Source organism: Cucurbita moschata, unplaced genomic scaffold (assembly GCF_002738365.1).
Source record: "Cucurbita moschata cultivar Rifu unplaced genomic scaffold, Cmos_1.0 Cmo_Scf00005, whole genome shotgun sequence".
Taxonomy (NCBI): domain Eukaryota; kingdom Viridiplantae; phylum Streptophyta; class Magnoliopsida; order Cucurbitales; family Cucurbitaceae; genus Cucurbita; species Cucurbita moschata.
In genome coordinates, this window is record NW_019268521.1 from 2,219,784 (window position 1) to 2,236,756 (window position 16,973).

Genomic DNA, 16,973 nt, shown 5'->3' on the forward strand with positions numbered 1-16,973 from the left:
TTTTTTTTTTTTTTTTTTTTTTTTTTTTTTTTTTTTTTTGTTTATCAGAAATTGTTGCTGTAACGTTCTGGAATTTCGTGGATTTGTGTTTCTGAAAGTTTGAGGTGATTTTGTTGAAGGTTGGAATTGTTTGGATGAGTTGTGTTAGTTAGGGTTGGGGAGAGATGAAAATGTGAGGATATTATGCTTTTATAATGACATTTCCACAACTTATGGGTGTTGCAAAAAGGAGATGTTTGGTTGTTCTGGTGATTCTTGTCTGTGTTTCTTTAGCAACTTGCTTGAAGGATCACGAGGAAGAGGAGCTGATTCTGAGTCAACTAGCTGACCCAATTACTGGGGATATCGACACAGAGATGGTGAGCAATTATGCTTATGATATGAATGAGACTAGTATCTTTTTATGTTCTTTAGAACAACAAATTTTAGTTCGTATTTCAGCTTCATCTGTCTTAAACCTTTTTGCCTTGCTTAAAGTATATGATCTTGCAACTCTTGAATGTTATTTAGACCGATTAAGTGCAGCAATTATGTTTAGTTTTGGAGATAATTGATCTTAGGTTTGTTCTTCACCATGTTTGTGTTATATTTAATAAGCCCAATAAGTGAGTAGGGCATAATGTGAAGGAAATTATCTTGGGTTCTGGTGATTAGTGTAGGAATTTATGCGGTTACAGCCGAAGCCCACCACTAGTCGATATTGTTTTCTTTGGGCTTTCCCTTTCGGGTTTTCCGTCAAGATTTTTAAAATACATCTGCTAGAGAGAGATTTCCACACCCTTATAAAGAATGCTTAGTTCTCCTCCCCCAACCAATGTGAGATCTCACAATCCATCCCTTCGGGGCCTGACGTCCTCTTTGGCACCCGTTCCCTTCTCCAATCGATGTGGGACCCAGTATCCTTGCTGACACACCACTTCATGTCCACCCCTCTTCGGGGTTCAGCCTCCTTGCCCAGTATCTAGCTCTGGTACCATTTATAATGGACCAAACCTAGCGCTAGCAGATGTTGCCCTTTTTGGGCTTTCCTTTTCGGGCTTCTCCTCAAAGTTTTCTCCTCCCCAACCTATGTGGGATCTCACATATGCATTCATACCCTTAATTACTAATTTGTTTCTGGCTTTATATCTTCGAAAGTTGTGTACTGATGATATTATTGTTTTGTTTTCCACCTTTTCGGAGCAGTCTTGAATCCTACCCACATATGTTTTAGAAGCAAAAAACTAAAAACAAAATAGTTATTCCCAACTGCTAGGTTAGAAAAATATGTACCTCACCCTTTTGTTTATTTCTCTGTGTCTTGTGTCTCTTGGTTTATTAGTGGCTTAAGATCTGCACACATCCTAAGCTGAGGTTTACTTATTTTAAATTCAAAACATTGCTGCAGGCTGAGCTGTTACTGTTTAAATGCAACTTGGATTTGCTTCAGTTAAAGGAAGCTGCAGATGGTACTGAATTGTGCTTTGAAGAAAGACCCGAAAGCACAAATGGTATTAATTTTGAATGTCAGGTGCTGACGAAAGGAAAAACGAACAGAATGCTAAGCGCCATGCATCCCCAGATGAAGCAAACTCTTTTAGATTGTTTAAGAAAGAATTTTCACGTCTCTGGAAACGACTACAATTCTAAGGCTTGGTACACCACATACCTGGAGTCATTGATTTTGATGCCTGGTAGTTTTAGAAGGAAGTTAAGTTCGAGATGGCATCGAAGTGCTAAAGAAGTGTCGAAATCTTCAGATCTCGAACATCCTTCAATAAAACTTTCTAGCACAAGTAGTCAAAAAGAAAAGAAATCTGATCATCAACAAACAATTATCATTGCTGTTGTTGTAACAGCAACAGTGACTTTTATTATTGTAGCTCTGCTCTTTATATGCTATAATAGTATTAGCTCCAGAATGAAGCAAAATGATGAAAATCATGCAAGGCCTCTCCTAAGCTTGAGCATAAGTGAGTACTACTCTATTCTGTGTTCTTACAAGCTTGTTTTGAAACTCTATTATCTTAACGTTTTTTCATGACCTTTCAGATTCTTCACCAAATTTTTCTGCCTTCGGGAATTCTTTTAAGGAAGACAAGTTCATGAATCAAGCATCTAGCTTGAGTCAACACCAGAGAGCTCCATCTTTGGATGGTAGCCTGCAGCTTGTCTCTGATGGTGCACGTATTTCGATGCAGGGGCCTCCATCTTTTGAAGCTGCTGGAATTGTCAATAATTCATCTTTTGGATCAGTGAATTTGGCTGGGAGTTCTAATAATTTGCTGCCACCTCCTCCTGGAGCAGTGCCAGTCACCTCAGAGATTATGCCTCCTCTGAAGCCTCCTCCTGGCAGGGCTGTTCCCCTGCCTCCTGAACGCCCTAAGTCTTTTAAGCCTCCATCCAGCATGGCTACTCCTCCTCCGCCTCCACCACCAGAACTTCCTGGAGATTCAGGTCTTCCTCCTGTACCTCCTGGAAGTTCAGGTCTTCCTCCTGTACCTCCTGGAAGTTCAGGTCTTCCTCCTGTACCTCCTGGAAGTTCAGGTCTCCCTCCTGTACCTCCTGGAAATTCAGCTGTCCCTCCTGTACCTCCTGGCAATTCAGCTGTCCCTCCTGTACCTCCTGGAAATTCAGGTCGCCCTTCTGGACCTCCTCCACCTCCACCACCTGGAGCCAACAGGGCAGGCCCTCGCCCACCACCACCTCCCGGAAGTGGTAATGCTCCTCGGCCACCGCCATTTGCACCCAAAGGTGGAAATGCACCTCGACCTCCAAGGGGTTCTGCTTTAGGTGGTGATAATGGTATGGAAGATTCGGGTGTCCCCAAAGCCAAATTGAAACCGTTTTTCTGGGACAAAGTTCTTGCAAACCCAGATAATACCATGGTCTGGCATCAGATAAAAGCAGGGTCTTTCCAGTATGTTATTATAAGTTTCACTCCTTTTGCACCACCATTGCTTTTAAATAGTTTTACAAGTTGCTGAAAGCATTTAATCTAATTCATACAGATTCAACGAGGAGATGATAGAAACTCTTTTTGGATATGCACCAGCAGATAAAAACAAAACTGATGGTAAGAAGGAATCATCATCAAAAGATCCTGTACAGCAGTTCATTCAGATCATTGATGCAAAGAAAGCGCAAAATCTGTCCATTCTTTTACGAGCACTGAATGTGACAAGAGAAGAAGTTTGTGATGCACTTCATGAAGGTAATCTTACCTGATATTGACTTTCTTGAGCCTATTGAGCCTATAAATTATAGGAGCCTCTCATCTCTAGCTCATTGAATGATGCAAAAACAAGAAAGCTGGCATACCTAAGACAATACTCACAATACTCCTAGACTTGGGTTGAGAATCAATTTTGTGAGATCCCACGTCGGTTGGGGAAGAGAATGAAACACTTTTATAAGGGTGTGGAAACTTCTCCCTAGCAGACGCGTTTTAAAAACTTAGAGGGAAAACTCAAAAGGAAAAACCCAAAGAGAACGATATCTGCTAGCGGTGGACTTGGGCTGTTACAAATGGTATCAAAACTAGACATCAAGCGATGTGCCAGCGAGGAGGCTGAGCCTCAAAGGGGGTGGATTGGGGGGTCTCACATCAATTAGAGAGGGGAACGAGTGCCAACGAGGATGCTAGCCCCCAAAGGGGGTGGATTATGAGATCCCACATTGGTTGGGAAAGAGAATGAAACACCCTTTATAAAAGTGTGAAACCTCTTCCTAGCCGATGTGTTTTAAAAACCTTAAGAGAAAGTCTGAAACAGAAAACTCAAAAACGATAATATCTATTAGTAGTAGGTTTCGGCTGTTACAAATTTGCTAATTAGTTTCTTGGTGCCATTTCTATAACGGTAGGAATTATTACGCGTGTCATGGTTATTGAACACCGTGTGGTGGGAAGGAAGGTGCCTCTGTAATCTACATAACATATCTATCTTACTTATCTGCCTGTTTTCAGCAGCCATTTTCTCAATGGCATGCATAATTTTTTTTTTACTGCGCATCTTATATTCTCATGATATGGTCTTGATCATATTATAACGTGTATCAGGAACTGGTCTTCCTGCTGAACTTCTTGAGAACTTACTGAGGATGGCACCAACACCAGAAGAAGAACTCAAGCTTAGACTGTTCAGTGGGGAGACTTCTCAACTCGGAAATGCCGAGCGGTTCCTTAAAACGATAGTCGATATCCCATTTGCTTTCAAAAGGATGGAATCTCTGCTATTCATGAGCACTATTCAGGAGGACATCGCCATCACTAAAGAGTCCTTTGCTAACCTGGAGGTACAACATTTGCCACTATTACTTTTTAGTACTTAGAACTCTCAATATCATTGTTAGGCCGATATTGGTACCGAACGAGTTTGTTTCTCCTCCATCCCTGAACTTCCTAACTTTGGATTGGTTGACTTTACATCATAACTGGACAGGTCGCTTGCAAGGAACTTAAGAGCAGCAGGCTGTTCCTCAAACTGCTAGAAGCTGTTCTTAAGACGGGTAATCGGATGAACGATGGAACTTTTCGAGGTGGGGCGCAAGCATTCAAATTGGACACTCTCTTAAAATTGTCAGATGTGAAAGGAAAAGATGGGAAGACTACACTATTGCACTTTGTAGTTCAGGAGATAATCCGCACAGAAGGGATAAGAGCTGCCAGGAATGCCACTGGAAGCCAAAGCTTCTCAAGCACCTCATCAAAGGAGATGCTGGATGGAACTACTCACGATCCAGACGAGCATTTCCGTAACTTGGGTCTTGAGGTCGTGTCGGGGTTGAGCGGCGAACTTCAGAATGTGAAGAAAGCAGCGACCATAGATGCCGATGCCTTGACTGGTACCGTTTCTAAACTTGGGCATGGACTGTTGAGTTCAAGAGACTTTTTGAACAAAGACATGGAGAATCTAGGTGAAGAGAGTAGATTTCATCAGACACTGAAAAGCTTTGTGCAGAATGCTGAGGTTACTATCATGGCCCTCCTGGCAGAAGAAAAAAAGATCATGGAAATGGTGAAAAGCACGGGTGATTACTTCCATGGAAATGCTGGGAAGGATGAGGGCTTAAGGTTGTTTGTTATAGTGCGAGATTTCTTGATAATGATAGATAAGACATGCCGGGAGATAAAGGATGCACAGAAAAAACAGGCAAAGCAGGCGAAGGGGCACAGAAAGGCAGCATCTTCTTCTGATATCAATCCCTCCCTTCCGTCTTCCGATACCAATCAACCCCCGTCCTCATCTTCCGATACCAAACAACCCCCGTCCTCGTCTTCCGATACCAATCAACCCACGTCATCGTCTTCCGATACCAATCAACCCACGTCCTCGTCTCAAGACACCAATCAACCCACGTCGTCGTCCCCTGATACCAATCCATCCTCCTCGTCTCCTGATACCAATCAACCCCCGTCGTCGTCTCCAGATACCAATCAACCCCCTTCAGCTCCAGTTTCTGATCCACGCCACCCACCTCCTCCTCCTCCTCCACGCCACCCACCTCCTCCTCCTCCTCCACGCCACCCACCTCCTCCTCCACACCACTCACCTCCTCCTCCTCCTCCACGCCACCCACCTCCTCCCCCATCATCGTCTTCTGATACCAATCAACCCCCTTCAGCTCCAGTTTCTGGTCCACCCCACCCACCTCCTCCCCCATCATCGTCTTCTTATACCAACCAACCCCCTTCAGCTCCAATTTCTTATCCACGCCACCCACCTCCTCCCCCGTCATCGTCTTCTGATACCAATCAGCCCCCTTCAGCTCCAGTTTCTGATCCACGCCACCCACCTCCTCCCAATCTAAACCAGCTGATTTTCCCTGCAATTACTGATCGTCGGATGGGTAGCTCAAGTTCAAGTTCAGATGACGAAAGTCCATAGGTTATCTTATCAGCCATTGCAAAGGTGCCCAACTCTCTGAATTGTTAGGCTCCATTTTGGACATAGGCAAATTCTTTAGCAATATGAAGAAGCTCCATGAATTGCCAATGTGCCCAGAGCACACTTAGAATTCTTAACGTTTTTCACCTTTGTTGATTCTTCTGTAAAAAAAAAATCTAGTTTTGAAATTTTTGGCAGTTGGAGCATTATTCACCATAGTTTGTATATATAGATTGTGTAAGATTATCAGTTAAACATTTCTATCTTCCTTTTTGATGTCGTGAGAGTCCCCAAAAGCTCAATATTAAAGATGGGTTCTACACTAAATATGGCAACCGAAGTTTAAGACTCCATGATCATGTATGAAGAACAAGTAGGAGGTGATATTAATAGATGATGATGATGATATTCACAACACTAGTGAAATTCTAGCACTACTCCTTGAACTGTTACAAATTTCATAAGCAAAGATCCGTAATCTAAGAAAAACAATGTCAAAAGAAGGGGGGAAATTGAAAAATCTAACAGAGTAAGAGAGAGCACTGTCATGACCGGAGCCAAATTTTTCATCAGAGCATTCAATGATTCAGTTCATCTGTTCCTACTACAAACAAATTTAGGGTTCATCATCACCACCAGCGTTCTTAGATGAAGTCCCTGTTTTCTTGGGCAGAAGCAGATTGTGAATGTTGGGCATAACACCGCCATTAGCAATAGTCACATCGCCCAAAAGCTTGCTTAGCTCCTCGTCGTTACGTACAGCGAGCTGAATGTGACGAGGAACAATACGCGTTTTCTTGTTATCTCTAGCAGCGTTTCCAGCGAGCTCCAAAACCTAAACATCAATAATCCTTCGAGTTAATCTCAGAAGCAAGAAAATCAATCTAATTCTCAAACGCCTATGAAGAAATTGAGAAAGAGGACACGAATTGGGGGAAAATTCGAAACCCTAGATCCATACAGCGTGCTCAATTTCACAAAACCCACACAGCGATAGAAACCAAAAGAAAAGGAAAAAGTTCCAAAATATCATACCTCAGCGGCGAGGTATTCAAGGACGGCAGCGAGGTAGACCGGAGCACCGGCACCAACACGTTCGGCGTACTTGCCGGCTTTGAGGAAACGAGCAATACGACCGACGGGAAACTGCAACCCGGCTTTACTACTCCTTGAGGTGGCCTTTTTAGCGGCACCGGATCCTAGGGTTTTGCCTCTACCTGCCATTAGTTGAGATCTGTTGGACGGAGAAGAAGAACGAAAGAATTGAAGAGAAAATGGAAAGCAATTTTCCGGCGAGGTCGCGAGAGAGAGAGCAATAAATAATCACGATAAGGAAGGAGACAGTATTTGGTATATATAGTGAGATGGGTCTCGTGAGATGAGCCAATAAAATTGAAGTACGCGGATCCAAATCGCGGCCGTTGGATGGATGAGTGATGGGACGGTCCAGATTTGAACGAGGATTCAATTTTCTTAGAAGATGCCGCGAGAGGATGGATTACGTCAGCGTGCATGTGAAGTGGCGGGAAGGCCCCTGGTTTTTTTATTGAAATAATTTATGAAAAAATTTGTTAAACATATTTTTTTTCCTTTTTTTTTTTTTTGCTTAATATTTATTTTTATTATTATTGTTGTTTTAAAAATTTTAATTTAATATTTTTAAATTTGATAATTTATCTTAAAAAAAATATGATTAGCTTTCAACTTTTAATAGTATTTTAATTTTATAATATTTTTAAACTTTAAATTTTTTTATTAATATTCTATAATTTAAAAAAAAAATCATAAATATCATTACCCGTTAGTATTAGGCTTAAAAATACCTCAAAAATTTTAAAAGTAGCATTAACATCATTTATCTTTATAAAAAAAATTTAAAAATTATTACCGTCAATATATAAACAAGAACCTTCTATCAATGTCTTATAGATTATCTTTTAACTCAATATTGATGTAAAAAGTTAAAAGTTTAACCTACTAATGATTTTTTTAACTAACTGTTACGGTCTTACATTTTTTATCGCGGTGTCGTGATCTTAACATGCTTACGACCAGCCTTAAAAGGAACTAAGTCCCATATATATTTTTCGCCCCTGCTTGGTGGCTTCGTCGGACCTTAGGCGAGGTTCGTCTTCACCAATCAAACATCGCTTGTGCAAAATTCAAGCTTGTTCAACCACACACACCGTGCCTACATTTTTTACCACGCGGCGTCGTGATCTTGACACGCTCAAGACCAGCCTCAAGGGGAACTAAGCCCCATATATATTTTTCGCCCCGGCTTTGTGGCTTCGTCGAACCTTAGGCAAGGTTCGTCTTCGCTAATCGAACATCGCTTGTGCGGAATTCAAGCTTGTTCAACCACACACACCGCGTCTACATTTTTTACCGCGCAGCGTCGTGATCTTGACACACTCACGACCAACCTTAAGAGGAACTAAGCCCCATATATATACTTTTTGCCCCTGCTTGTGGCTTCGTCGGACCTTAGGCGAGGTTCGCCTTCGCCAATCGAACATCGCTTGTGCGGAATCCAAACTTGTTCAACCACACACGCCGCTTGCGCGTGCTTGTTCAATTGTTTGCTACACATCCGACTTGCCTCTACACTAGGCCAAGTCATTCGGCTCGACCTTGCCTCTGTTCGGGGCCAAGGTCTCTCAATGCAACATCGCATCTCATCTTATCATCTTGATCCCCATCGACATGGTCCATATGTCCTAACATCATCCTAAGTCTCAAGATGTCGTCGGCCATCACAACATTAAACCATTTCAAAGTTTAAGGGTATTTATGAACAAAATATTAATAATTTTCATTCTGATTGTACTTTTTAACTTTTTTAGAAAGTTCAAATATATTGAAACTTGCGGAAAAAATGTATAATTACTCCACAAAATTCTAAGAAAATGATTATAATTTAAACATGAAGCAGCCTAATTTAAGCAGTAAAATTATGTTACCTTGCCAGAGTTCCATTCCATATATGTCAAGAAATTCAAATACTTTTGACCAATTAATCGATACTCATTAAATAGTTATGAAGGGTAGCATCGAGACACCCAACAGATACAAAACTCGAGAGACGAACATTGAGACGCTATCTACTACTACCTATAACGTATGAGTTCTAGCAACTCATAAGCACAACGTTTGTCGTTTCGTAGTATCTAAGCTCTACATGGTGTTCCAACGTTCTTTTTGTACGTCTCAATGCCACGATAAGTCGCAGTACTAAGCAAAAATTCTCGTAAATAGTAGGCTAGTTAAGAGAACCGAGTTCTTGGCCTATGGAAATAATAATTATTTTAGTTTCAAGTAATAAATTACACACACACATATATATATATATAGATGTTGTTTTCCTCTGCATCTCTCTATGTTCTCTAGCATCCATAGTTGCTCTGTTTCCTTCATCTCTGTCGACGTCTCGGTCGTCTTCTCGACCTGTTTCGACACGACGCTGCCTGCCAAGCTTAATGGTTGGACGTCGAGACGTGGAGGAGCGTAACGTTCCAATGATTTGAAGGGAGAGAAGAAAGAAAACATGCCAAAAGTTTGGTTCTCTCTGAAAAAGTCCTTCCCCTGCAAACCAGAGCCATCAGAAGTGTATGATCCTAAGTGCAGGAAACAACTCAACACAATCACAACAAAGAAAGCAGCCAAAAAGACAGGCTGTTCTTCAGGAAGGTCTGGCTGTTCAAGGTCCATAGCAAATCTCAAAGACGTCATCCATGGAAGCAAGAGGCACATCGAAAACCCGCCAATTTGCAGCCCGAGGTCGATCGGTAGCAGCGAGTTCCTCAACCCGATTGCTCATGAAGTAATACTAAGCAACTCAAAGTGTGAGCTCAAGATCACTGGTTTTGGAAGCTTCCACCAAGAGGGTGGGGGAAATTCTGATCTTAGCAGGGGTGGAGGCGGGAATTCGCCATTTTTCGGTACACTAAGGCCCGGAACTCCCGGTCCGGGGTCCAACTCCCCTTCTAGTACTACCTCCATATCTGCAACAAGAAAGCTTCCTTCTCTTTTGTCCTATAGAGATGGGAGTACTGCTAAATCCAAGGGAGGTGGGGAAGTTCGTACGAGCAAACGGTTCATGCCGCTAACTGAATCGAACGGTAGGACGTTTTCGATGGTTACTTGCCATAAATGTGGAGAGCAGTTCTGCAAATTGGAGGCTGCTGAGTCTCACCATCTCTCCAAGCATGCCGGTTAGATAGATATCCTTACTGATAATGTTTCTATTGGTTTACCAAAATGGCTACTCGTCTTCGAGTTCAGACATTCATGGAGTTTCACGTTTCTTTCTGTTCTTTTTTTCTCAGTTACCGAGCTTGTGGAGGGCGATTCATCAAGGAAGATTGTCGAAATAATATGTCGAACAAACTTGTCGAAGTCGGAGAACAACAATAACCGAATCGAACGAGTTTTCAAAGTTCACAATATGCAAAAAGCATTGGCAGGATTTGAAGAACACAGGGAAATGGTGAAGATCAAGGCAAGCAAGCTTTCAAAGAAACACCCTCGATGCCTCGCGGATGGGAACGAGCTGCTGAGGTTTTACGGGACGATGTTAGCCTGCACTCTTGGACTAAACGGCTCGTCCACCCTCTGCATATCACAGAAATGCAGTGTCTGCAGAATTATAAGGAATGGTTTCTCAGCAGAGAAGGATATGAAAGAAGAAGTGGGAGTTTTCACGACTTCAACGAGCAGGAAAGCTTACGAAACCATTGAAACAACCGAAGAAACCTCGGTGAAGAAAGCATTGATAATCTGCAGAGTGATTGCAGGGAGGGTTCATAGGCCATTGGAGAACATCAAAGATATGGTTGGCCAAGCAGGGTTTGACTCCTTGGCTGGCAAAGTGGGCTTACATTCCACCATTGAAGAGCTTTACTTGCTCAATCCTAAAGCTTTGCTTCCTTGTTTTGTTGTGATTTGCAAACCATGAAGATAAGGAAGCCAACACAAAGTTTGTGGTTTACCATTTGTTTTCGAGTTTATAACGGTATTATTTAACTCATTCGAATTCCACTTCGAATCGTTATGTAAGGATTCCCGATTCATATATATAACGATCAAGGTGAAACTATACTATAAGTCCATGTATTTCAACTCTCAAGAGTATCTTCACCTAACTTGCACGATCGAAAGTCAAAGAGTAGCTCTAGCCTTCTTTCTTTCAGGCAAGGAGGTCTCTCGAGCCTGCAGTTTCCTACTAGGGCGGGACTCTGAATCAAAGTAGTGTAACAAACTAGCTATAGGGTAGGACTCTGAATCAAACGATGAGTTCAAACTCAAATCAGTCCTCTCTTCCAGATTTAATGATCCCAGTTTAGCCTTTCCTTGTCCTGTAACGAACCAAGTTCGCCCTCTTTTGATTCTTGGGCCCTATCCATGGAGTTTCTTTGTTCACTGGAATAAGCAGATTAACCGAACTCATTGTCGTTATAGTAACATGCTTAAGACCTGAGATTCGAACATTATACTAAAACACGTACTTCTACATATCAATAGATCAAAGGCTTGATTTTCGTAGAACAGGTTGTAAAAACCTCAACACTACATGGGAGGTGTATTTAAAGAAATGCATCTACCATATGCAACTAATTTGGGTAAGCCTAAATGATAGCACATCATTTACTTTTGCTGCTACATCAGGACAGTACAGCTTTTAAAGCTCCATTGATGCACATGGACAGCAATAGAACATTTGGAGAGAAAAGAACAAGGATAGTATTCTTGGACAGTAGGAATTGAATGAGAGTCTTAAATGTTGGAATGGGGATGGTTTGGGAGTAGATGAACCTCAATTCAAAATTTGAAAATTTTGGCCAATTTTTGACTCGACTCCTTGTGTGGGGTTACTTCCACTTGCCATAGCGATGTTGATTTTAGAGGACGGGCAAGTGCTCGGTTACTCGAGAGATGAGGACTTTTGTTAAACTTCTAAACCGACTTTTCGACTTTTTCTATCGTTAGATATGAGTATCTCCTTTCACATGAGCTCATATCAGTAGACGTGTGTAAGCACAACTCTAGTTCTACTGTAATAGTCCAAGCCCACCGCTAGCAGATATTGTCCTCTTTGAGCTTTCCCTCAAGGTTTTTAAAACGCGTCAGCTAGGGAGAGGTTTCCACACTCTTATAAAGAATGTTTCGTTCCCCTCTCTAACTGATGTGGGATCTCATAATCCACCCCCCTTTGAGGCCCAACGTCCTCGCTGGCACACCGCCCAGTATCCACCCCCTTTGGGGCTCAGCATCCACTCTCTTATAAAGAATGTTTCGTCCCCTCTCCAAGGTGTGAATAAGCCATCTGAAAGCTAACCAAAGAGAAGATTTTCCATGATACTTAAAAGGAAAGAACATATCCCATTCCCTGTGTTTTAATTGCTCTGGCCCCAGTTTCCAGCCTAGATCTAGGTGTGATTGCCTTTATTTTTCAACACCTACAATCAGTTTTCACTAAGGATGTTGTTCATTAACTGCTCCAAACATATCTCTCTCAGTCATCTTATCGTCGCAATTGGCTCTCTCTATCTTCCTTTCTTTCTCGAGCCAGCGAAGCCCACATTGACTATTAATGGTGAAGGTAGATTTTTGTTTTGAGATCCCACATCGATTGGCGAGGAGAACGAATCATTCTTTATAAGAGTGTGGAAACCTCTCCCTAGAGGGGAAGCCCGAAAGGGAAAGCCCAAAAAGGACAATATCTGCTAGTGGTGGGCTTGGGCCATTACAAATGGTATCAGAGCCAGACACCGGGCGATGTGTAGTAAGGAGGCTGAGCCTCGAAGAAGGTGGACGCGAGGTGATGTGCCAGTAAGGACACTGGGCCCCGAAAGGGGTGGATTGTGAGATTCCACATCAGTTGGAGAGGAGAACGAAACATTCTTTATAAGGGTGTGGAAACCTCTCCCTAGCAGACGCGTTTTAGAAACCTTGAGGGGAAGCCTGAGAGGGAAAACCCAAAGAGGACAATACCTGTTAGCGGTAGGCTTGAACTATTACATTATAAAAGTTTTACCTACCGCATATAAAAGTGACAAAAACGAACACTATTTTGATGTTTTCATTCACAAACTACTCGAGGAAAGTTCTCTTTCACAATTGTGAGTCATTACAATGATGAAACTATACAAAGCTCTCTATTCTGAGTAATGTACAAAATTTCAAGGTCATTAAAAACAATGGAAGAATCAGCTATCATACACAGTCAAAGAGAATAGAATCACAAGACAAACAATCAAGAGAAAAACCAAAAAGGGAAGCTATGGTCTAGATTTCATGGGTATCAGAAGCACTGTCCATTGAATCCTTTCTAAAGTGCTCGGAGTGGTCGATGTCAATAGAAACATCATCTGTCATGGCTGACAGAGATTTTCTATGATGCTTTTGCTCGAGCCTAAAGTTGTTAATCCGTGAGATCACTTGTACGATATCTCTCATGGAAGGCCGTTTTCGAGGGCTACGGTTAACACATCTATATGCAAGAGATGAAACTTCGTTCAGCTCTTGTACATTAAAGTTTCCATCTAAACGATCGTCCACAATTTCTTCCCACCCAACTTTCCCATCCGAAGTCATTGCTGCCTATACATCTCGTAACGAAAAGACATATAAGTTGGAACGCCAATTCTGGCCTTAACTTGGCAGACTAAAGTCGGGAATTAAACAAGCTTCATGTCTCGAAAAATGTTTCCATTCAAGAAAAGAATCGTGAAATAATATTTATTTTGTCGAAAATATTGACGACGAGAAGATAGAGAACTTACAAGTTCAACATACTCCATAAGGCCTTGTTGTGGGGTTCTGCCAGCTATAAGCTCGAAAAGCAATACTCCAAAGCTGTAAACGTCACTTTTCTTTGTGAATTTTCTAGTAGATATATATTCGGGATCTAGGTACCCAAAAGTTCCACGAATATTGGATACATGTTTATCGACCATCTCTTCTCTGGAAAGCCCGAAATCGGCAACCTGCTTGATCAAGAATAAGCAGACAACATATATAAACACTTCAAGAACAAATTATAATTCGTCGTATGGATTCTTTGACAAATGAAAGAAAACATACCCTAGCCCTCATGGAATCATCCAACAAAATATTTGAAGACTTGATATCCCGATGTATTACCGGTGGAACGGCCTGCAGTAATATCATAGAAATACCCCAAGATTGATTTATAAGGTTGCAAAAGCTAGTAAACTCGGTGTCCATCAAGGTTATATCATAACTTACACCATCATGGAGATATTCCAGTCCGCGTGCAACATCTAATGCCACACGAACCCGCAGATCCCAGCTCAATGGTTCATTCTTCCCGCCTGCAAACCAAAGAGAGTATGTCACTTCCCAAGAAACTGATAAAGAAGTATGCTGTAGATGTCCCTTCAAGGATACGGCGGTAAGAGTACTAATAGGGGTCGTACTAAGAGTATTAGTAGGATATTAGTAAGTGCATAGTAGTGATTAGGTAAGGTGGTTTGCTTATACATAAGGGGGATTTACACGGCGGATTGTCCATTTGTGGGAATTAGGGAGAGAGATGGTGTAACAGCTCAAGCCCACCACTAGCAAATATTGTCTTCTTTGGGCTTTCCCTTTCAGGCTTCCCCTCAAGGTTTTTAAAACGTGTCTGCTTGGGAGAGGTTTCCACACCCTTATAAAGAATGTTTCGTTCTCCTCCTCAATTGATGTGGGATCTCACAATCCACCCCCCTTCGGGGCCCAGCGTCCTTACTGCACACCGCTAGCAGATATTGTTCTCTTTGGGCTTTCCCTTTCGGTCTTCCCCTCAAGGTTTTTAAAATGCGCCTGCTAGGGAGAGGTTTCCACACCCTTATAAAGAATCTTTCGTTCTTCTCCCCAACCGATGTGAGATAGCCCTCTCAAAACGTCCCCATGAAGAAAGATGTTATAATAATATATGTTTGGCTCATTTGCATTTAAATTAACTAATGCTTGTACTTTATATTAGACTTCTTACCGTATAAGTGAGAAGCCAAGCTTCCTTTGCTCATATACACATATACAAGTATATGTTGGGCTTTTTCAGCACAGTAACCGACCAAATTTACGAGGTTTCTATGATGCAACCTTCCGAGAAGCATAACCTGGTAAACCGAAGAAGGTTTAATGGATGAATCGGATAAACAAAAAGCACAAAGCTGTTATGAATCAATCAGTAAGAATGGGTGATTGTTTAAAGATGAAGATGCATCAAATCTTTCATTATATCACAACAAAACAGAGCACATTCATTAAATTCTATCAAACAGTCTATCCAGATGAAGGCTTCAAACAGCATAAGAAGAAGATTATCAAAATATTTGAAGAATGATGAATCACCTCTGTTTGGAACTCTTTCTCCCCTTGTTTGGAATCAGTTGCAAGCACCTTAACCGCAACCGTTTCACCACCTGCCATCTGAGCTCTATAAACAGGACCGAACGCTCCTTGTCCTATTACAGTTGTGAAATTGGACGTAGCCTTTTGCAGATCCCTGCCATATCAAAGAACAAAACTCTAAGGTCCGGTCCTAAGGAGCTAGTGGTTCTCAAGATACGTCCAGCAATAACATCGAATTCAAACGCAGGTCTCAAGAACTATCAAGCCACTCTTTATCATAAACGATTAAAAGATCATTTACCAAACCTATCACTACAGAGTTTGTAAGAACACACACCTGTATGAATACTCGAGTATTCCAGAAGCTGCAACCACATTACTTTTCCTGAATCCATCAAGCCATTGTGACATGCCATTGTGGCCAGATTTAACAGGTGACTCTGGAGCTAAGGTTGAGTCTGATAGAATAGTGCAAGAGTCAGCACCATTGATCCGAATAGGAATCGTCGTAGCCCTCCGGGAACTGCTATTTCCTATCTGAGAACGTCTCCGTTGGTACCTAAAGCAAAAGAGAGTCGAAATCGCCAAAAGAACACCAATCACAACTCCTATAGAAATTCCAATAATCAGCCCAGATGACTCCCCTTTCATCTCCTCCCTTCCTGCTTCCCAATTATCAATCCACTGGCTTAATCCATCACAAAACCCTGCAAGAAGAAGACTCATAACTCATACTAAACAATACACACGTATTAAAAAGAGAAAACATGAAAGAAGAACAAACATGAATAATCACAATATCACTCAGATTTCACCATATCTTCGCTTCCATTTCATCAAACACTTGATCTGCATCTCATTCAAAAAATTCTCAAGCACAACAATCAAACATCCAACGCTCAAACACTTCAGATTTCCAACATCCAACACAAAAAAAAGGCAAAAGAAACAAATCCCAGACAAATGGGTCAGAGATTACTAAACCAAATCCGCTAAGTAAAACAGTTCATCACCAGTACAAAGCAAAAAAAACACAAACCCAGATAACAAATCAACAGTAAATGAAGTAGAAACGAGTTTTTTCCATTTCCATTTCAGAAAATACAAACAGGGTAAGTGAAAGATACCTTCGAAGTGAACTGATTCCAAAGAAATAGGAAATTCAGAGAAATGGGTGGCGTTGCAATGAAGCAAATAAGAGAAAAAATGTAGTGAGATTCGAAGAACACAACTCAGAGAAAAGAATCAGAGACGGAGAAGACATAAGAAGACGAAATTTGTATTCAAGAACACCAAAGTCGAACTACGATCTGTCGCCTACCACGGAAAGTTGGATTTGGATTACATTACAATGTCAAAAGGAGAAAGAATTGATCAAAAAATGCTTCGGATTTTGGGATTCTTTTTGTTTGAAATTTTGTTTATTCTTAGTATTGTTATGAAGGAAATGAAGGCTGTGGAGGGAATCCAGCTCGTGCAAGGAATGAAGTATTGGGTTTTGTTTATTTATTTATTTATTTATTTATTTATTTATTTAAAACAATTATGCCATCGACCATGCACAAGCTTTAATTATTTTGACTTTTAATTATAATATTTAAATATATGACAATAACATGATAGTATTTAGACTAAATTATAAAAATATCAACTTTTATTAAATTTTGAAAAATAAAAAATAAACTTTCAAAACGTTCAAAAATACTTTTACAGTTTTAAGTGTCTACAAAAAAAAAAAAAAAAAAA

At 41.2% G+C, this 16,973-nt stretch overlaps 3 protein-coding genes and 1 pseudogene across 8 annotated transcripts; 2 read left to right on the forward strand and 2 right to left on the reverse strand.

Moving 5' to 3' along the window:
• The first annotated feature begins 232 nt into the window (after window positions 1-232).
• On the forward strand, window positions 233-6,143 carry LOC111443453 (annotated as a pseudogene).
• An 83-nt stretch (window positions 6,144-6,226) lies between these two features.
• Window positions 6,227-7,200, reverse strand: LOC111443457 (histone H2A.6-like). The gene is made up of 2 exons (XM_023081271.1): window positions 6,903-7,200; window positions 6,227-6,702 (listed from the first exon to the last, which is right to left on the reverse strand). The coding sequence occupies exons 1-2, from the start codon at window positions 7,089-7,091 to the stop codon at window positions 6,484-6,486; spliced, it is 408 nt and encodes a 135-aa protein (XP_022937039.1). The 5' UTR covers window positions 7,092-7,200; the 3' UTR covers window positions 6,227-6,483.
• Window positions 7,201-8,931: 1,731 nt separating this feature from the next.
• On the reverse strand, window positions 8,932-16,718 carry LOC111443658 (calcium/calmodulin-regulated receptor-like kinase 1). Of its 6 annotated transcripts, none has more exons than XM_023081573.1 (9): window positions 16,549-16,716; window positions 16,355-16,366; window positions 15,565-15,934; window positions 15,228-15,381; window positions 14,866-14,992; window positions 14,118-14,203; window positions 13,953-14,024; window positions 13,652-13,855; window positions 12,920-13,469 (listed from the first exon to the last, which is right to left on the reverse strand). In XM_023081573.1, the coding sequence occupies exons 3-9, from the start codon at window positions 15,876-15,878 to the stop codon at window positions 13,155-13,157; spliced, it is 1,272 nt and encodes a 423-aa protein (XP_022937341.1). In that variant the 5' UTR covers window positions 15,879-15,934; window positions 16,355-16,366; window positions 16,549-16,716; the 3' UTR covers window positions 12,920-13,154. The 6 variants fall into 6 exon arrangements, with proteins under 6 accessions (XP_022937342.1, XP_022937341.1, XP_022937339.1 ...); XM_023081571.1 differs by lacking the exons at window positions 16,355-16,366; window positions 16,549-16,716 and adding exons at window positions 16,012-16,133; window positions 16,267-16,339; XM_023081574.1 differs by lacking the exon at window positions 12,920-13,469 and adding an exon at window positions 8,932-9,452 and having other exon boundaries at window positions 16,355-16,718.
• Window positions 9,396-10,965, forward strand: LOC111443657. The gene is made up of 2 exons (XM_023081568.1): window positions 9,396-10,081; window positions 10,196-10,965. The coding sequence occupies exons 1-2, from the start codon at window positions 9,415-9,417 to the stop codon at window positions 10,822-10,824; spliced, it is 1,296 nt and encodes a 431-aa protein (XP_022937336.1). The 5' UTR covers window positions 9,396-9,414; the 3' UTR covers window positions 10,825-10,965.
• Window positions 16,719-16,973: the final 255 nt, after the last annotated feature.